This window comes from Stegostoma tigrinum, chromosome 40 (genome assembly GCF_030684315.1).
Source record: "Stegostoma tigrinum isolate sSteTig4 chromosome 40, sSteTig4.hap1, whole genome shotgun sequence".
Lineage (NCBI taxonomy): Eukaryota > Metazoa > Chordata > Chondrichthyes > Orectolobiformes > Stegostomatidae > Stegostoma > Stegostoma tigrinum.
In genome coordinates this window covers 6213594-6235144 of record NC_081393.1, presented here as the reverse complement: position 1 = coordinate 6235144, position 21551 = coordinate 6213594, and the positions used below count along the sequence as shown (strand labels likewise).

Below are 21551 nucleotides of genomic sequence, written 5' to 3'. Positions count from 1 at the left end.
GGGTGTGTCTATAAATTATTCTGTAAAATCCCCAACGTATCTATGAGCTGTTTACTGCAATGCAACATGAGTCGCCACACACCAAGTGAAGGGCCCCATTTCAAGCACAAGAAATTGGATACGTGCAAATCAAGATCTTACAGAACCTCAGATTCACCGCACAAAGGGAGCCATTCTGCGTGTCTGCACTGCCTATCCACACCAACAAGATCCGCGTCCATCATCAGCTGCCCCAAACTGGCATGTTTTGATCATCCGGGGCACTGTGGGCACAACACAGGTGTGACATGTCCCGCTGTTTGCAGAGAGAATAGCCCACAGTGCAGGGTCTGGGGTAATGGCTCTGAATAAAACCATCAGTAAGTCTACGGTAAAGCCTGGCAGTAGGTGCATGGTGTACTCGACAAATGAGCTGCCAAACCAATAGGTGGAATGGATAGGCATCACTGGGAACAGATTCAAACAGGCAGTGACAACGGGAGGCAAAGATGATATTCGAGACTGTCGGAGCAGTTCCCTGCCTTTTGCCCACGTGTGATGGCTGCTGCAGAGCTTAGAAATTGAGCAGGAGCTGTTCCTATTCGTTTCATGTCCAGCGGTTACTACCTTCATGAATTTGGGTGCTGCAGCAATGTTGAAAATGCTATCCTTTCAGCCTCCCTCCGTTGACACCAAGCGCAATTTCCCTGGCCCCACACACACACAGCTCGTTTTTCCCATCCACTTCAATTGATTGCAGGGTTCTTGGCAGGGAGTAGAGAGCAAGCAATGGGCATCTAATTTCCTAGCCGACCCTGCACTGTGGGGGAGGGGATGTCACCCCACCCTCCCAAGGCTCAACACCACCTGTCCTTGATCACCCTAAGCCTCCAGGTTTACAGGTCTCAGGTCATCAGAAAAAGACACTTCAAGTCCAAACTCAGCACCGCAATGCGTCTCCTCTCTCTCCCTCTCACACCCAGCCAGCTGCTGAATGAAACTTCAGGGACTCTTCCCCCCCAACCCGCCCCCCCCCCACCAGGGTTTCTCTGTTTAACATCACCACAGCGGGGTAGTTGAGAAAACACAGCACTTACCTCATCATCCATGGGAGGTGGAGGGGGCTCTTTGATGATCTGGAGCAGGAGAGAAGACAGAAGAGGAATTAGAAACCTCACTGACTGATCAAGTATTTCCATTCGAACTGTACAAGGTCACCCCGAATCCGGACAGTAAGGGTGGAAGAGGCAGAAAACCCTGAGGAAGGACTGAGCTGTGCACTTGCTATGCCAGGACGTGCAGGGCCAAGGGCTAAGTGCTGGAAAATGGGATTAGACCCATGAGGAAGCTGTTTTTGACCAGCACGGACTCAATGGGCTGACTGGCCTTTTTCAGCGGCTTTGTGACACACAATACTGTCAATCACCAAGGCGTTCTATTCCAGTAAATCAGTAGGTAAAGCTCCCACTGACTGTGGGGATGTAGATTTAAGGTGACTGGGAGTAAGAGAGAAGGTGTGGATTTGTTTGGGACTGGGTGAGTTCTGATCTTGAAAACTCCCTGCCTGAAAGGAGAAGGAGATGCAGGTTGAACAGAAACATTCTGAATGGAACTGGGCCACTAAAGCAGGAGAATCTCTGACGGACTGTGATCACCCCAAGCTGGGTGCGTGGTTCATTCCTCGAGCCAGCAGGGCAATGATGGGCCAACTGGGCTCTCTCCATGCTGTAAATGGATTCCCCTGTTTTTAAAAATTACTTTCCAGTCTCGTCTGACTTTCTGTGACACTGCTTATTGAGACATCTTCTACCCAAACCCCACTTGGGACTTGAGTCTTGTTATAGTTTTTAAATTTATTCATAGGATGCGGGACTCTCTTGCTGGAGTGGCATTTATTGCCTGTTCGCAGTTGCCCTTGAGAAGGTGGAGATGAGCTTCCATCTTGAACCACTGCTGTCCTTGGGGTGTAGATACACTGACAGTGCTATCAGAGATGGAATTCCAGGATTTTGTCCCAGCGACTTTGAAGGAACGGCGATATATTTCCAAGTCAGGATGGTGAGTGGCTTGGAGGGGAATTTTCAGGGAGCGGTGTTCCCATGTATCTGCTGCCCTTGTCCTTCTGGATGGAAGTGGTCGTGGGTTTGAAAAGTGCTGTCTGAGGATCTTTGGTGAATTTCTGCAGTGCATCTTGTAGATGGTACACACTGCTGCGACTGAGCGTCGGTGGTGGAGGGAGTGAATGCTTGTGGATGTGGTGCCAATCAAGCGGGGACTGCTTTGTCCTGGATGGCGTTGAGCTTCTTCAGTGTTGATTGGGCTGTAGAGTTGAAGGGTTACCTCCTCCTCATTTGCTATATTCAACTTAGTTATGTGCAGGATAAGGCTGCTTGGCTCCTCTGGCCTGTCCTGCCCTCCAATCAAATCATGGATTATGTGACCATGGCCTCCACTCCAAATTCTCCCCAGTAACTGACAATGAATTTCAGGGGGAAGAACTTCTAACAGGACTAGAGTGCGCAAATGCAGGGTGGATGTTCCCGAGGAGCTGGTAGCTCGGAACCAGGATTAACAGTGTAAGGGTATGGGAAAGGCGACCGAGATAAGGAGGACTGAGATAACCGGACTAGACAGGGGTAAACACAGGAAGGATGTTCCTGATGACCAGGTGTCCAGAACCAGGGGGGTCAGAGGTTAAGCCTTTTAGAACTGAGAGGAGGAGAACTGTCTTCCACCACAGAGTGAGGAGTCTGTGGAAATCCCTGTTGCAGGAAGAAGTTGGAGCCAAAACATATTTTCAAGAAGAACTTGGATATAATTCTTAGGGCTAAAGGGATTAGAGGGTAGGCGAGAAAATGGGAACCAGGGATTGAGTTGCATGATCAGCCATGGACAGACTGAATGGGGGAGCAGATTCGAGGGTCTGAATGGCCTCCTTTTGTTCCTATTTTCTGTATCTTTGTGCGGTTTGAATTCGTGACCGTGGGGTCAGGAGCGGAGGCCTCCAAATTATTCATTCAGAAATCTAATCACCCATCCCTCCTCGCACTTTTAGGAATGAACACATATTGTGTGCTTCCTGCCGCAGGGAGATGAAATGAAAGATTGCTCAAGATCTTGGACGGAGTGACTCACTCACTCACTGAGATGCTTGGGTTCAGCCAATCAAAGTTTCTGACCTGTTCATAGCACTGAAGTGACATTGAAATTGGCTGCACAGTGTACAAAGTGTGCCTCCAGTCATAATGTTTCTAAACAAGATGAAAGCACTTTTTTCTGGGCATCAGATCAGGGTCTTTGTTTGTAACTTGGACTACCCAGGGCTGTCCAAAGCTTGTTTTTTTTGTGTGTGTGTGGCTGTCCAGCTGAACTCATCCCCATGACGTGATATTATTTGTTTTGTCACTTCAGCCTAATTAATTTGCCTCCTCCCAGTCCCGTGCTGACTGTCGCGTGGCTTAAAACAATGAGATTGCAAGGCTCTGCCTGCACTGATGTTAGACTTACCACAGTGCAACATAAAGGCCAGAACCACCAGAGCAGGACCAGCGCCAGAAGCAGGAAGAGGATTAAGAGCGCTATCGCCAGAATTGTTCCATCCGACTGCAAAGAGAAACACAAAAGGAAGAGTGTGATTGGGAAATCCTCATCAAAACACACAGGAGAGTTCCATGTTGGTTACCATGGGCAGAATGAAAAGCAGATGCACTCTCACATCCTACGGGCCTGCCTTCTCAGGCTTCCATCCTCATTTTGTTGTTGAGTCCCCTGTTTGGCCCAAATTTGTCCTTTTTTTTGTCTCTTTCGCACATTGTAAATATACTGAGCCCTCACGCCTGTGTCATCCCTTCAGGCCAATTATCCAGCTAATCCCAATTCCCCTGTTTCTTCCCCCACAGAATGGAATGGGAAACATGTCTGGAGGAGAAACAGGCTGCGGAGTGTGAGAAGCAAGCCAGGAGAGTGGATTAACTGGAGCATTTAAGTGAAGCGACGCTCCTCTGGCAGCACCTTCCAAACCCATGACCACTTCTATGTCGAACACTAACCCCCTGATCCACCAACGCAAGTTCCTCTGCAAGCCAATGACCAAAAAGACTTGGAAATATATCGCTATTCCTTCACTGTCATTGGGTCCAAATCCTGGAAATCCCTCCCTAATAACATTGTGCGTCAAATCACAGCTCAGGGACTGTCGTGATTTCAAGAAAACAGCTCACCACAACCTTCACAAGGGGCAACTAGGGACAGACAAGTGCCAATGACAAACTGGGATGGACAATCCATGCTTGCCTAGACAATGACACCCACAATCCACAAAAAAGATGTTTGAAGAAGAGAGAGAAAGAGATTCAAAGAGACAAACTGTCTCCACGTGGGTTTCTTCACAATTCATTCACTGGCCAGGCTAGCATTTATCGCCCATCCCTAACAATCCAGAGGGCAGTTACAAGTCAACCGCATTGCTGTGGGTCTGGATTTACGTGCAGGTCAAGACAGTGGATTTCCTTCCCTCAAGGGCATTAGTGAACCCAATGGGCGTTTTACCAAAAATTGACTGGTTACCATTCGGCCAGCTCTCTCGTTCAGATTTCAGTGAATTCAAATTCCACCCATTTGCCTTGCGTCCTCAGAAATTTAGCCTGGGGTACGAATAGTAAGACCAGTGATAAGATACTATTGCCTCCCTTTAATTCCAGAAAGGTGCTACAGGAATGCAAGTCGCTGCATTACTTCACGGTATGGAGATCCATGTGTGTGACTTTTCTTTTGGAATGGACTGTATAAAGTGAGCAGCTTTGGGAAGCTGAACCATTTTCCTGCTCGCTGCCAGTCAATAGAATCCCTACAGTGTGGAAACAGGGCATTTGGCCCAACGAGTTCGCACTGACTGCCCAAAAAGCAACCCACCCAGATCCATCCCATCCCTGTAATCCTGCATTTCCCATGGCTAACCCAGGTGCCCCTGAACACTGTGGTTAATTTAGCATGGCCAGTTACCTAACCTGCAAATCTGTGGACTGTGGGAAGAAACCGAAGCACTCGGAGGAAACTCACGCAGATGCAGAGAGAATGTGTAAACTCCACACAGACAGTCGTCCGAGGGTGGAATCGAACCCGGGTCCCTGGTGCTGTGAAGCTGCAGTGCTAACCACTGAGCCACCAGACTGCCTAGTGTGGGCAACCAGGCCCAACTGATTGGCAAAACAGCTCCAGCTGAAAGCCATGAGGTTCATGACCAGCAAGTCCAGAGAACAGATTTGGAAAAAGGAGGAGAGAGTTAAGTCTTGTGTTGGAAAGTCATCCAGTGAAATCCTTGTGGTTTTTGTGTGGGTCTGAAAAATGAACATGTTGGCTGGCTTTGGGACAGGAAGTTTGCAATATACATGCATAGGATTAAGCATTCGGAGTAAAACAACTCAATCGAGCTCAAGGGGGCGGCACAATTACCACTTGTGTTGCTTTTAAAAAAAGAGAGAGTCCAGCAAACAAACATTTTATTTCCATGATTTTAGCTTTCTTCAACCCTCACTGCAAATGAATCAGAAACGAGCTGTGGCCTACGTCCAGAAGGTGCTTGCCAAGTATCACTGGGGTAATTTAAGATCTGCAACAATGTCAGGGAATGAAGTTTCCAAAACTGAAAAACTTTCCTCTTTTCTCCAGCGGCCATCCTCGTTTCACGGCTGCACAGAATGGCTGAAAATCTTATTCCTTCAGAAGGTCCACCTTTTGTTTGCTGTTTATTTTGAGGATGGGGAGAACAGGCAGCTGTGACAAAAAAGAGAGCCTTTTTCATCATTCCTCAAGGATTTTTTATTCTCCTTTCTCCCTTTGCTCTCCAGCTGTCTTTTTTTTTTAACTTCTGTGGGGACTGGCCTGTCTCTCCCAGCCGGGAAGGAAGTGAGAACAACTCACAGCATCAAAGGACTTGATGGTCTTTGAGATCACCGCAACATTGTGAAAGACAGAGACAAAAGATGAAATCTTTAACCAAGCGGAAGCCAGCAGTAGCAGACAGGGTCTGGGCCTAGCAGTGGTGCCCCATGCAACGCAGACCAAGAAGAATACATCACCACCAAAACACCCCCCCCCCACCCCCCCACCCCAACCCCAACCGCCCCTGTTTTAATGAAGTGAAGAAATTTGTGTTCACCCTCCGACCCAGCCTCATCCTTGACTCCCCCTCCCCAGCAACGTGACTCCCTGCAAGAACGGGTCTTCTCATACCACGGGGATGACCGAAGCTCATGGTCTGGCAGGGTCTGGGGGGGGGGGGGACACAGAAACAGTGCTGATTCCCTGCTAACCGGGCCAATTGGGTGAGAATTTGGCTGAGTAACAGTCTCGAGGTCTACATTCAGTATCAGAGCAGTTGGGAGTTTGGGGAGGATGCGTGGAAACAGAAGTTTGACTGGAAAAGCATCTGCCTGGCGTCTCTGTCTCATTAGCGCTAAATGCCTGGTATTTAATTGAGGGTTTGGGGATAAGAATAAGGATGTCTAGCTGCAGTTACACAGGGCCTTGGTGAGGCCAAGCACCTTGAGTACTGTGAGCAGTTTTGGTCTCCTAGTCTGAGGAAGGACATTCTTGTTATTGAGGGAGTCCGGGGTTCACCAGACTGATTCCCAGGATAGCAGAACTGACATATGAGGAAGGACTGGATCAACTGAGCTTGTATTCACTGGAATTTAGAAGAATGGGGGCGGGAGTGTGGTTTCCTGGAAACATACAAAATCCTGTTGGGATTGGTCAGGCAAGATGCAGGAAGCATGTTCCTGATGTTAGGGAAATCCAGAACTCGGAGTCAAAAGAGACAGAAAAGGGATAACCATTCAGGAATGGGATGAGGAAGAATTCCTTCACTCAGAGAGCTGTGAACCTGTGGAATTCTCTCCCACAGGAAGCTGTTGGGGCCACTTTGTTAACTATATTCTGGAGGGAGCTGGACATGGCCCTTGCAGCTAAAGGGACCAAGAGGTATGGGGAGAGTGCTGGAATGGAATACTGAGATCAGTCAGGATTGTATTGAATGGTGGGACAGGCTCGAAGGGCCGAATGGCCTACTCCTGCACCTATTTTCTATGTTTCATGTTGAGAATGGGAGGGGAATGGTTGTCCTCACCATTTTGTGAGTTGACCTGGCAAGGATCCTACGCTCAGGGCTAGGAGTCAGAGCTGACAGTGGAAACAGCAAATCCCTCAGTGGCATTGGTGGAACTGTTAGAACCTGCAGATCGGAGGTTCTTCAGGATAAAGTGTCTCCCTCCAGCAAAGGGTAAGAAGTGAAGTGGAAAGCATCTTATGTATTCTTTTCCCAAGCCACACAGTTCGACTGAATCGAACATTGGGAGGCTTTTATGAGCAACTTTGACTTTGCCAGCTGGGACCTGCACTCTATGAAAGAACAAAGTCAGCATCTGTTGCCTGTCCCTTCTTGCTCTGGAACTAACTATCTGAGTCACTCTCTCCTGTTTCACAGGGCATTTCAGAGTCAGCAGCATTGCTGTCCATCTGGATATGCACAGAGACAAGAGAGAGGGTCAGGACAAGAGGGCAGATGCCCTTCCCTCAGGGACACTGATGAACCAGATGAGATGTTATTGGAACTATAGGTGCTGTGGTCCCCACGCCTGAGCCTAGCTTTCAATTCCGCGTTAATTGATTTCACATTCCACCAGCTGCCAATCTGGGACTGTAAAGCGTTGTCACCAGAGTAAAGCGCCTGGGCCCTTGAGTGATCCGTCAGCTGAGATGACCTCCTATTAAAGTGAAGAGGAATGCAGCAAGTATGGAGAAATGAGCAGAGCAGTTGTAGGCCATTCAACCCATTGACTCAGCTCCACCATTCGATGGGATCGCAGCTGATCTGATCATCCTCAACTCCACTTTCCTGCCTTCACAGTCTCATAGAATTGCTACAGTGTGAAAACTGGCTATTCGGCCCATCGCATCCAAACCGACCTTCCAAAGAGCATCCCCCCGACCTTATTCCCGTGACCCTGCATTTCCCATGGCTAACTCACCCAGCTTGCCCATCTTGAGTTGGTGGGAGGAAACCGGAGCACCTAGAGGGCACCCATGCAGACACGGGGAGAACGTGCAAACTCAATGTGATCACGCGAGGCTGGAATCGAACCTAGGTCCCTCGCATTGTGAGGCAGCACTGCTAAACACTGAGCCCCCCTGCTGTCCTATTTTTCCCATAGCTCTCCATTTCCCCCGCCCCCACTCACTGATCAGAAGTCTCTCTCAGCCTTGAACACACGTAATGACCCAGCCTCAACAGCCCTCTGCAGTAAAGAATCCCACTGATTCACTCCCCTCCAAGAGAAGAAATTCTTCCTTATCTCTGATGGCCTCTACCTAGAGTCTAGCCTCATGATCATTTGTCCTGAAAGGGATGTCCACGTCCCAAGCTTCTCAGCTGGAATGGGGCAGGATAGGCTTTGATGGTAGATGCTAGCCAGCAGCTATGACCCTGGCCACTGACACCCAGACCAACTTATCCACAGTGAATGAAAATGCTGACTGGCCAAAGCATAAGCTGCCATCTCTCAATCAGATGCACTTCCAGATCTTACTGCTTTCCTCCCTCTGTTTAATGGCCAGCAAATGCAGTCTGCTTATTTTAACGTTGTTTATTTTTGTTGGCCTTTTGGCAATCCCTTTAAAAAGCATTGTGTTCATTTGTGTTTTTTTTATTGAGAAGTTCCAGTTGTTTCTTGGAAGCTCAGGGATTATAGGCCCACAGATCGTGTGGCTGCCTGACTCAAACAGTTTCACCAGTATAAATATTTCTCGCATGCATTCTGCTTTCCCAGCTCTCGCAAGCATTGGAGGTTTTTCCCTGAACAACCTGGACAAAGATGTTACTGCACACCTCGGGAGCAAGTCGGGAGAGCTTGAACACAGGCCTCCTGGCTTAGAGGTAGGGATGCTACCGCGGTGCCACAAGATCCCTGCGACTGACCATGTGTTTTTCCTCATTCATGGGATGTGGGCATCGTTGTCTTGGTCAACAATCCCTGATTGCCCAGAAAGCAGCTGTGAGTCAGCCACGTTGGCAGTGGGTCTGGAGGTCAGACCAGGTAAGGATGGCGAATTTCCCTCCCTGAAGGGCACGCGTGACCCAGAGATAAGGCTATCACCTCCCCCTGGCATCCAAGGGTGGTACAGAGGCCGCAGTCACTCACAAAAGGCCCAATGTATCCTCAAAGGCTAAATTTGTGACCCTCATTGTCCTAAGGGACAGGGGGAAGGCAAGGGTTAGAAGTAAAAGGCCAGCCTTAGAAGATTTCAAACCGCAAGTCGCTGGTTTAAAAGCAGTTTGTCCTGGGCATCAGCGTGGAAATAGAGCCTTGACTGAAGCAAAGCAATGAGGCCAGTATCATTGAAGCCACCTTCTTGTTTCATATCGAGCCTCTTCAGGAGGTCTGTGCAACTCTCCACCTCCTGCCTCACCCCCTCCCACCCACCCACACAAAGGGAGGGAATCCACTGTCCCTGTCCCTCTGTATGGCAGGGCACAAGCAGCACATACGTTGCACACGCGAGTGACTCACACAGGGTTACAGTCACAATGTTTTGTTTTTGCAGCAGAGATATCACGTGACTTCTGATTCCTTTCCTGCCTGGGACTGAAACAGGAGATGCTGCAGTGAGGAGACACATGTGATTTCAATCACCAAAAGATGCCCGAGCAAGAGAGAGAGAGGAATGCTGCACCTCAAACATCAAGCAGGGATGGAAACTGCAGGGGCTGTACAGTCAGCAGCTTTGGGCCAGGCAGAGTGGCTGTGTGTAACTGAACACAGGCAGTTTCTCTCTGTCTCTGTGCTCAAACAATTCTCTGTTTGGGCAACATGAGAAATTCACACTGTAATTGCTGGCAGGGGACAGCAGCTTGGTTGGCACCCGAGTGCAAAGCTGCCCCTCGTTTCTGATAGAGTACAAACCCGATTCTGACTGAAGGGCTGTTTCGCAAGGAGTCTTCTACTTTGGAAGCTCAGGGAGAGGATTTCACTGGCTGTATCACTGACATTTAATGATCTTCTGCTCTGTGAAACGAGAGCAAGAGATGCGGTCAATCCAGACACATCGTTCCCACAGATAACTCTGCTCTCTTGTGAACTCTCAACCATCTCTGTTCAATATTTTTTGAGAAAGCTGCAAAGAGTTTTATGTGAAATTCTAAAGACTCATTCCCTTTGGCTGAGGGTCACTTCCTGTGGCAAACAAACCCTGGCCCTTGCAGGACAAAATCCAAAGAGGATTAAATCAGTCTGATCTGTATCTGTACCTCACTGCTCTATCCTTTTCCTCGGTGTTCCATAAGATTTCAGAGGAGTGACAACACAGATGTAGGCCATTCAGCCCAACTGCAGGTCATTATGCTGCACCCAAGCCTCCTCTCTTCAGCTCAAGCAAGAAGCTGAATCTCCCTATCTCCTTCATGTGTTTACCAGCCTCCCTTCATTGTAGATGTTCTGTCCACAGCAGTCACCCTGAGCTTCCAGTTGCCTGCCACTTCAACACACCACCCTGTTCCCTGGCCGACATCTCTGTCCCAGGCTTGCTGCAGTGCTCCAGTGAAGCTCAGCACAAGCTGGAAGAACCGCACCTCACTTTCTGCTTGGGAACTCTACAACCTTCTGGATGTAATATCGAGCTCAATAATTTCAGAACTTGAATGCTTTGTCTTCCCTGTCCATTAGCCATCCCCACACCACAGGTCCAGTCAATGATATGGGCAGCTTTCATCAAAGCCAGCCCACTCACAGTCCCCATTAATATCTTTCCTTTCTCCCTGGCTTATTACTGTCCATCACTCTGTCTGCCTAACAGCTGCTTTCTCTCTCTGGTCTCCATCTCTGCCTTCCCTCACTCCTTCCCCCTCACCCACTGCTCCCCCCCCTACACCACACCATCTTTCTTCAGCATAATTACCACTTTTCCCTCGCTAGTAGGTGAAGAAGGGTCACTGGACTTGAAATGTTAACTCAGCAGGCCTGTCAGCCTCTTTGGAAAGAAAGCAGAGTTTCTCTAACAATTTCTGTTTCTGTTCCTTTCATTTGTTCGAAGCACTTTGACCATACCATGGTCAAGGCTGTTCCAAATTATCACCACCCTCTGGGTACAAAGGGTCTTTCTGGATTCCCATTTGGATTTATGACTGATGGTCATTTCTGAAGAAGGATCACTCGACCTGAAACATTAACTCTGACTTCTCTGCACAGATGCTGCCAGACCCGCTGAGCTTTTCCAACAATTTCTGTTTTTTTTGTTTGTGTTGGATCTATGGTCTGGTAGCATTGATAAAAAGAGAAACAGAATTAATGTCTTGAGTGTGAGGGTCATAATAGACTCAGAATGTTACTCTCTTCCTCTCTACATGAAGGCTGCCAAACCTGCTGAGTTTCTCCAGCACTTGCTACATTTTGTTTAAGATTTTCAACACCCATGGTGTTTTACATTGATTATATTTATGACCCCCTAGTTCCAATCTCCCACACAAAGTGGAAACCTTTCATAAACACCATAACCTATCAAAGCTTTTTAATATCTCTTAGACTTGTGTCAAGATGTGCCATCTGATCGGCTGTTCACTTTATCCTATTCCGTACACTACTTCCTTGTATCATCCTTTCGGATCTTGGCTGCGCATTCCCCTAAAATTGCTGGAGCATTTCCTTCAGAAAGAAACCAGAAACTGTATCAACCAGATAGTGATTGACCCAAAGTGGACAGTTAAAAGATTCAAAAGGGCTGCAGGCTAGTAATTCTTTCCTGGTAACCACTCATCTGTGTGAAACTCTAATCTCATTGATATTGCTTTAAGAGTTGTGTTGATTTAAGAGTTGAGGATGCTCATAAGCCAAAGATACCACATGACCAGCTCCCATGTGCACACCGAGATAGATAACTGCAAGTTGGAATCTGAGCTGTTAAGTAAACCTGTGGGAGATTATCCAGTCAACCAAATCCACAACACTACTTGATCTGTGTTACCAATGACACAAGAAACATGACAATCTCTATAATGGTGAAGATGGGGGATTGTCAATTTAGATTTTGTAACGAGGTCAACCAACAAGACCTCATAGACCCTGAGTTCCCTGATTGGGGCTGTTAATCTGGTCCAATCAGGGAGCCCTGGCTGACAGGTAAGAACAGGAGTGTCAGACATCCTGTTCACTCTGAGAGCTAGCCCTGACGGAGCTGGATAAGTGTCAATGACTCTCCACATAGAAATAAAGGGTGACTTACTGACACATCATTCAATGTTCTGGCTTATTGAATTAACACCTGGGCTCGAACTGAAAGGCAAAGCATGTTCAGAGGGGCTGGATACTGCTATTACTCATTCCTGAGGTGTTTGTAGAACCTCCTGAGTGCAGTGAAGATCTAGTGGAAGTTCAAATAGATCATCTCTGTGTTCAACAGTTTTCCGAGCCTTCCAGGAGTGATGCCTTGTAATCCCTCTTAATCCAGGTGTGGCCATCTCCTGCAGTGCGCAGTCCCTTGAAGATCCCCGCAGGGTGGTGACAGCAAGCACAGACAGGTTCAGCATGCTTTGTTCGCCCACCACTGTATGGAAGTGTCCCAGGCACTAGGGGATTTACAAACATCTCAGAGCTCACGGTGCCCCCAGCCCTCCCTCTGCCTGGCTTCATTTCCTCACAAACTCAAAATCATCAGAACTTAGCACAATACATCGTCACCTTGCCCTCACTTGAAATCCGTTTGGTCCTCCTCGAGTTCACAATCGGAGACCTCCTTATACAACCTAACTATCTTCCTCTTGTCTCACTGCCTTCCCACACCCCCTTGCTGCCTTCCCACTCCCCCACTCTCGCTGCCTTCCCCCCCCACTCCCCCTCTCTCGCTGCCTTGTCTTCTGCTTCACAAGTTTCTCCTGTGTGATACTCATGTTTTCAGCTCAGCCTGTATAGTTCCCATGCCTCTCAGCCATGTGAGACACCAACTCTGGGACCTTCTCCCCCTGAAAGTTCCTGCTTTGTATCACAACCCCCACCCCCATCCACCCAGTATTTGGTAAAGACTTCCTCCAAACATACATCGTCAGTCCTGCCCCCAGTCACTTTACTCAGATCGTCAACAATCAGAACAGCACAGTTCTGCTTGGTTAGGTGAGCATATGGAGCTTTCTGTACATCTGAAGTGTTCAAGTGAGACCCAACGACCATGAGAGCATCAGTAATACTAACAGGAGTAGGCTAATGTGGCGTCTCAAGCCTGCTCCACCACTGAGTAGGATCATGGCTGATCCCACACTCCTCATATCTACCGTCCTGCCCATTCCCCGTAACCCTCCATCGCCCATCTGATCAAGAATCTCCTGGCTTTGGATATACACAAGGACTCTGCCCTCAAACTCTGTTGTAAGGAGTTCCAATGACTCTCAACTTACTGAGAGAAGAAATTCCTCCTCATCGCAGTCTTAAATTGGTGCCCCTTTTTACTGAGACTATGTCGTCTGGTCCCAGACTCTCCCGATAGGGGAAATATCCTCTCAGTATTTACCCTGGCAAGGGCCTTAAGAATCCTGTATGTCTCAGTGACAAACTCCATTGGGGACGAGTTCCAATCTGTATAGCCTTTCCTAATGAGCTAATCCCTCCATCCCAGGGATCATCCTAGTGAACCTTCTCTGAACTGCCTCCCACAAAACAATATCTTTCCTTAAATAAGGAGGACCAAAATTGTTCACAATGCTCCAGACGTGGTCTCCCCAGCTCCTTGTCCAGTTGCAGTAAGACTACCCTACTCTTACACTCCAACCCCCTTCAAATAAGGGCTAACATTCCATTGGCCCTTCCTGATTACCTGCTGCCCCTGGGTGCTAACTTCCTGTGTTCAGTGCATGAGCTACACCCCACCCGCACCCCACAAATCTCCTTGTGTAGTGACTTTCTGCAGTTTTTCTCCATTTAAATAAGATTCTGTCTTTTGTTCTCCTTTCCAAAAGGAACGTCACATTTTCCCACACTGTACTCTGTTTACTAACTTTTGGCGTACTTCCTTAGCCTCATGAACTGTACTGACCACAAAATGAGTGCGAGAGAAACAAAAATGAGCTGAATTTTGTGTGACCAGTAAGTTGGGGCATTGCACATGGGAGACAGGGCAGTGCGACAGTCCCTCAGACAATGGTGGGAGATGGTGTTAACAGGAGGTCCTTCTGTGTCTTTATATCCTTTGGGACAACACTGAGGAAATGCAGAGCCGGACTCCTACAACGAATGATATGCTTCACTTTGTGCAGGCCTCAACTATTTTTAGACCAAATGACACAAAATTTCACTTGGCACAGAATGCTTCAGGTCTGGTTGGAGATAAACTGTTTAATCTGCTGTTTAGCAAAACACAAGATTCTCAAAAATGACTAATTGCCCACAGAACCTTTCGATTCAAGCTGAGTTGACAAGGGCAGCTGTTAGTGGGGTGGGGTGGGGGAGGTGCAGGGCTGGATCTTGTTTTTGAGGAGACACTCTTTTCAGTGTTTCTGAGGATTTGAAGCATATTGCTGAGGGCAGGAACTTGTTCTGTTGTGCAGGGAGTCACTGTCCCAATACACTGCAATGACTAGAACACAGACGATTGCCTTTGTAAGCTGACAGAGAATAATTGTATGAGGTACACTTCTTCTGCTTTTTGGTAAGGGATTCTGAAAACAATGTTTCTCTTTCACATATTGTTTTAGGGAAATCACATGAACTCATCAGGAAAAACAGCTTCACTGCTCCATCAGGGGCTCAGACATTCTTCGAGGTCTACAGCACAGATAAAGGCCCACCTTTTTATCAAAACCAGCTACCTCATAAGTTTAATTCCATTTTCCAGCACTTGGCTCATGGCCTTTATTACGTGGCATTGCGAGTGCACATCTAAATACTTCCTCAATGTGATAGGGTCTGTGCCTCTCCCATCCTGACAGGCAGTGAGTTCCAGGTTCCCCACCACTCTCTCGGGTGAAAACGATTTTCATCACATCCCCTCTAAACCTCCTGTCCCTTCCCTTAAATCTATACCCCCCCAAACCCCATGCCCCACCTCCCCTGGTCTTTGATGCCTCCACCAACGGGAAAGCTTTCTTCTTGTGCAGCCCATGTCCCTCATCATTGCATCCATCTCAATCATGTTCCCTCTCAATCCCCTCTCTCCTAAGATAAACAGCCCCAGTCTGTCCCATCTCTCTACATCGCTGAAACCCTCCAGCTCAGGCACCACCCTGGTAAACCTCCCTCGGCACCCTCTCCAGTGCTATCACTTTCCCCCCGATAATGTGGATTGCAGAACCTGCGCACAGTACTCCAGCTGTGGCACAAACAACATTTTATGCCGTCCCAGCATTAGCTCCTTGCTCTTAAACTGTATCCCACGTGCCTTCTGAGCCACTTCATTGGCCTATCCTGACACCTTGTGAGACCAGTATACATGCAAACCAAGGTCCCTCTGATCCTCAGCGCTTCCCAGGGTCTTACCAATCATCATGTATTCCCTTGCTTTATGGCCCGAACCTTAACCTTAACCTTAACCTTTGTCTCCTGCCCAACTGCATCACATCCTATTTATCTGGATCAAATTCTATTTGCCACTGACTGGCCTGTCTATATCCTCCTGTAGCCTAAGGCTGTCTTCCTCACTGTTTACCACCCTACCATCTTTTGTATTGTCCATGATCCAACTGACCAACCCTCCTACATTCAAGTTTAACTCGTTTGTATAAACCACAAACAGCAAGGGCCCAGCTGTGGATCCCCACTGGACACAGCCCTCCCGTCACAAAAAGACCCCTAAACCATCACCCGCTGCTTCCTGCCACTCAGTCCATTCTGGTTGCCATGAGCCAAATTTCCTGGCATCTTGTGCGCTCTTACTTTTGCTGTCGGGACCTCATCAAAAGCCTCGCTGAAGTCCATGCTGCCCACGTTAAAAGCAGTGCCCTTGTAGACATCCCTGGCCAGCTCTTTGAAAAATTCAATCAATCAAATTGGTCAAACATGGCCTCCCCTTCACAAAACCATGCTGGCTGTTCTTGATTAATCCCTGTCTCTCCAAATGCAGATTAATTCTGTCCCTCCGAATTGCTTCCAGCAGTTACCCCACCACTGAGGTTCAACTGACTGACATGTTGTTTCCTGGTTTTTCCTCTGCTACCTTCCTGAATATGGCTCCCACATTGGCAGTCCTCAATCCTCAGGCACTTCTCAGGTTGCCAGACAGCAATTGAAAATGCTTCCATGCAACCCTTCTATTTCTTCCCTTGTCTCTCTCAAGAACCCAGGATGCATTTCATCTAGCCCTATTGGTTCAATTGCTTGTCAGCTTGCCGGGCGACTTCTCTCTGCCCATGCTCACTCTTTCAATGATTCCACAGTCTTTCTCGCCGATTTCTAGAACCACATTGCTTGGGCTCGTCAAAACCGAGGCTGCTTATTTTGAGTGAGGCACTTCCACCCACTTTGGCCTTGGCTCATTCAACCTGTAAATCAGAAGGTTGTGGGTTCAAGTCCTGCTCTGTATACGTAGGCTGACCCTGCAGTGCATCCCAAGGAAGTGCTGACCTGCTGGAGGACCCCCCCCCCCCCCCACCCCGCCACCGCAACTCCCCTCACTTGGATAAAAATGATCCCATGCCATTACACCCTAGAACTTTGAGGAATTCTCCCCAATGCCCCCTGGTTAATATTTATCCTCTAAACGGAAGCACTTAGTATGGCATCAATATCACATTGCTGTTTCTGGGAGCTTTTTGTGAAGAAACTGGCTGCTAACACTTCCTACTTTACAATAGTGACCACACAAATATGAATTGGCTGGAAAGTACTTTAGAACATACTAAGTAAGCAGTGACAGGCTCGAAAGAAATGCAGTCATGCCCCTTCTCCCCTTGATAAGTGTTGTGGCCTGGATGGTTTCACTCAGCAACAATAAAAATCCATTGGGAGATTGCTCATAATCCCAAATCCCATTTTAAAATTCTGCTCTCCTATCAGTTGAAGAGGAATGGCCTGAACAGGGGACAGCATCAATCGTAATAGCCCTGTGCCTGGAGACATGCCTATGGGATCCGTTTGTCGTGAGGAACATAAGCCAAACTGAAGCCCTGTCGAAAATCAAGAGTCTACTTTCATGAATTGAAAGAGGAAAAGGGACACAGGAGAGGAAGAAAGCTGATGGCTGCCTGTGAAGACCAGGGTGAACTATATCTGTGCAGAATGCTTGGAAGAGTTGCTTATCCGCTCAAAAGAATGAGGGCAAGGCTGGTGGAATTCCTGGACATTTAAAGGCCGAGGTGGGCCTTCTGGTGAAATTCAATTCTGGAATATTCGGATCATCTTATCAAGACAGTGGAAACTTTGACCAGGCACAAGCAGGGATATGTGATCCGGCTGGAAGCTAAGACTGAATTCTGACTCAACTGCGTGTTGCTTCAAATCTTTCGGAAGTGTGGAACTTGTAATAAGATTCCTAAATGTGTGGCCCTTTTCTAGTGTTTGGTGTATCTGACGCCTTTTCGGTAATGTTCATCAATGCTGATTTTAGTTTGTTCGTTAAAGGCTTGGAATGTGAAAAGTTGAATTTTGGTTATTTCCATTGGTTGCCTAGCAACACACATCTCTTCGTAAACATTGTCAGTCTGCATAGGGATTGTACCAGAAGGAAGCATGCCTCCTTCATTCAGAAAAACACAATAATGTCAGAGCAATTGCACTCTGCAATATTGCGGCAGAAAAGTCAGATAGGTTGTTCCTTTCTCTATTATGGCCTCAGTAGACACAAAGAAAGTGCTGACACTGCTGGGGAAGAAGCAAATGGGATGAAATCGCAATCCTATCTCACTAATTTCCCAGAACAGTGAGGTACTGTTTCCCCATTATCCAGAAATTATAAATAAATCAACACCAAGAAATGACAAAGTTGATCCTGTGATTCAAGTGAATAATGTGTTTTCATTTCAGAATTTGGATTTTTAAAATACAGGCAGATGGATTTTGGTTTCGGGTCTGTAAAGATATCTTTTTTTGTTCAGAGGTCACAAATTCATTTGGAATAGTCATCTGAAGACATCATTTCCAAGAAACATCTGACACAATTCAGTACCTTGCAGGACACCAGAGGTGTTAATTATAAATATTTTAGAGTGCTGAGTTTGACAGAAAAAAACAACAGGTGTGGAGCTGGATGAACGCGGCAGGCCAAGCAGCATCTCAGGAGCACAAAAGCTTTTCTGATGAAGGATCTAGGCCTGAAACGACAGCTTTTGTGCTCCTGAGATGCTGCTGGGCCTGCTGTGTTCATCCAGCTCCACACTTTGTTATCTCGGATTCTCCAGCATCTGCAGTTCCCATTATCTCAGATCACAGGCCACCAGTTTGACTTGAGTGTAGGAGAATCAAGTTTTCAGTTCATTAGAAAGATTTGAGACCTCACCACACCTGTGTGGGTTTGTGTTGAAGTTTTCAGGTTGTCAGAACTGAAACAGATCAGCAGAACAGGGAAAAAGCAGTAAAGCTATCTCAGCAGCAGTGAAGTGGGAAGAGTCTTCAATGAAAGAACAGAGTGATATTTTTCTGGGTTTGACTATCCATCAAAGGGTAATGCTAGGAAAAGGGTTAAAATTTTGTTTTGCTGCTTTGGTTTAGATCTTTCCAAATTGAAATACATACAGCTTTTGTAATGATTCGTGGAGCAAACTGCTTTCTTGTGTTAAAAGACGTGTGAATAAGTTTGGTGATGAACAACTAGTTACCAAATGCACAAATCAGACTGCTGATCTGTCTCACCAGGGTGCGCTCTGAAATCTGACTTGTCCACTATTTGCTTCAGCTGAGATCATAACAATCCAAGAGAATTCTTCAATGTCGCATAGATTCAAAAGGGGACAGGTTGTTATTTGGGAGAGTTGGGAGGGAGGGGGATTTAACTTGGAAGTCGTGGCCAAGGTTAAGGTCAGTGAACAGATTGATTTTGGATCATTGTGCCCCTGATAGATTGGATGAGGAAGAGAAAAATGCCACGATTTCATCTCTCCACAGACAATAAATACCGACAGGTTATTTTGCTTTTACTCACACAGTGGACTGTTGTGATGGTGACGAAGCTGGAGATGAAACTCAGACCCTCATTCATACTGACCTGCAGGAAGACCGCTCTGCAAAAAGACAAACACATTTTTACATTAGACTCTCACTCTAACCGAGAGAGAAACAAATTCCTGAGGAAATGAAAGTGTTCTTGGAATTATTCAGATCACTTCAAAAGCCCCCGCAGTTTGTGATGTGCAATCAATTGCTGTGATTATTACAGATAAAGTGGGGACATAAAGAATTGAAACTAGATGTAAAACAGTCCTGGATTTCTTTGCACGCCTGAAAAGATAATAACGATTCAGAGTGAGCTTCAGATTGTGACAGTGATTAAAACACTCCTATCTCCTAACAGATTGAAGAGCTGAACTACTGCATCCAGCTTTCGGTGAAACACCACAGGGTCGCCCCACAGGATCATAATCTGGCATTGAGCTGAGCACAAACCAAGAGAGTCGTCATTTTCCGATGTTTTCCTTAGAGTACAACAAGTTGTGATGGGAGTGCTGACTCAAATGAATGTGGAAGAGCACTCTGTTCTATTATTGGGATCTTCTCAGCACGATCTGTGAGAGCAAAGCCTACACGCGTGCACACACATACACACACACATACACGCACACAAGCACACACACAGTAACATACATACACACTAACATATACAGACACACACACACACACACACACACACACACACACACACACACACACAGTAACATACACAATAACACGCAGGCAGTAACACACACATACAGTAACATACACAGTAACATACACACTAACATATACAGACACACACACAGATACACACACACTAACATGTATACACACACACACACACACACACACACACACACACACAGAGTAACAAACACAGTAACACATGCACACGAACATATGCAGTCACACACACACACTAGACTAGAATCTAATCGAGGGGTTCAGGTTGGTTTATATATAGAATAACAGATACCTGAGAGTGAATTACAGACTGGAACATAAATGATGGGATTAGGGTAGTTTCTGTATAGAATTATAGCTACCTGGGAGTCAGTCAGAGCCTGGAGTGTAACCCAAGAGTTTCAATACAGTAACTGAATCCATGGTCGTCAACTTTCCAGTGAAATTCCTAAGTGGTAAGGTCTGTGCAATTGGAGCAGACAGTTTAGAATTGATGGAATGTTTTGAACAAATTGAGGTCAAATTTTCTTAGCCATCCCTTGAGAACTTATTGCAATTACAGATGAAGGCTGGTGGAAGGGCGAGAAATTAGACAGGAGCCTGTCATGAAGGCATCAATACCTTGTGAACAGAAAGGGTCAGACTTCCTCGCCAGTGTTCCGCCTCCAACGCCCTGTCCCAACCCAGCTGCACACTGATTCTGAGATAGAAGGAACTGCCGATGCTGGAGAACCTGAGATAACACCGTGTGAAGCTGTATGAAAACAGCAGGGCAAGCAGCATCAGAGGAACAGGAAAGCTGATGTTTCAGGTCGAGACTCTTCCTCAGAAATGGGGGAGGGGTAGGGGGTTATGAAACAAATAGGGAGACAGGGGGAAGCGGATATAAGATGGATAAAGGAGAAGATAGGAGACAGACAGGTCAAAGGGGCGGATTGAAGCCAGTAAAAGTGAATGTAGATGGGGGAGTTAGGGAGAGGATAGGTCCGTCCAGGGAGGACGGACAGGTCAAAGAGGCGGGATGAGGTTAGTGGGTAGAAGATGGGGGTTGGACTTGAGGTGGGAGGAATGGTTAGGGAGGCGGGTACTAGCTGGGCTGGTTCTGGGGTGCGGCCGGGGAGGGGGGGGGGGGTGCAGGGAGATTTTCATTTTGATGCTGATTCTGCATGGTGTGGGCTGGTTAGCATCACAGAGCACCAGTGATCGCAGTTCTGACTCTCTCTCCCACATTTCCAAGTCAGTATGACCAACTAGCAGCAATGTGACCAACTGCCCCAGGGGGCAATTAGGGATGGGTCAGAAACTACCAGTGACGCACCTATCGCATGAATAAGTGGTGAAGAGATTCACTTGCGGAACACTAACTTCTTTTGCATATGTCTAAGGAAATTTCCAGACCCTTCCTCTTCAGGGCGAAGGATGTCTGAGAAGGCAAGCCCTTCACAAGAGGAGACTTGGGGGGGGAGAAAATAAATCCTTCAATCAAGAAGGCGTGTATTTTTTCCCTAAGCCTCCCAGCGAGTGAACAGTTGTCTCAGTGGAACTTTCCTCTTGCAAATGCCAGTTGTTCCATTTTAAGTTCAGAAAGGAAAAACAAAATCTGGCAGCCCATCTCCAGTCATGCCAGATCTTTGGGTCATTATTGAAGCCGTTTGATCGATACAAAACACAAAACACCAAACGCCAGAGTATCACTTACTCACTCACTCAGAAAACCATCCCTTCCACCTGAACTCCAAGTTCTGTGAATCCCCTCCACTGGGACCCACACCC

The 21551-nt window shown here is 47.2% G+C and overlaps 1 protein-coding gene across 1 annotated transcript in view; it reads right to left on the bottom strand.

The window, feature by feature from the left end:
- The window catches only part of LOC125447911 (anthrax toxin receptor 1-like), a 149793-nt gene that overhangs the window by 57922 nt on the left and 70320 nt on the right, over window positions 1–21551 (bottom strand). Inside the window, exons 12-14 of the mRNA XM_048522695.2 lie at window positions 19084–19162; window positions 3487–3582; window positions 1077–1115 (exon numbers count right to left, since the gene is read on the bottom strand). Of these exons, the coding sequence (XP_048378652.1) occupies window positions 1077–1115; window positions 3487–3582; window positions 19084–19162 (214 nt within the window). The remainder of the gene's footprint in view (window positions 1–1076; window positions 1116–3486; window positions 3583–19083; window positions 19163–21551) is intronic.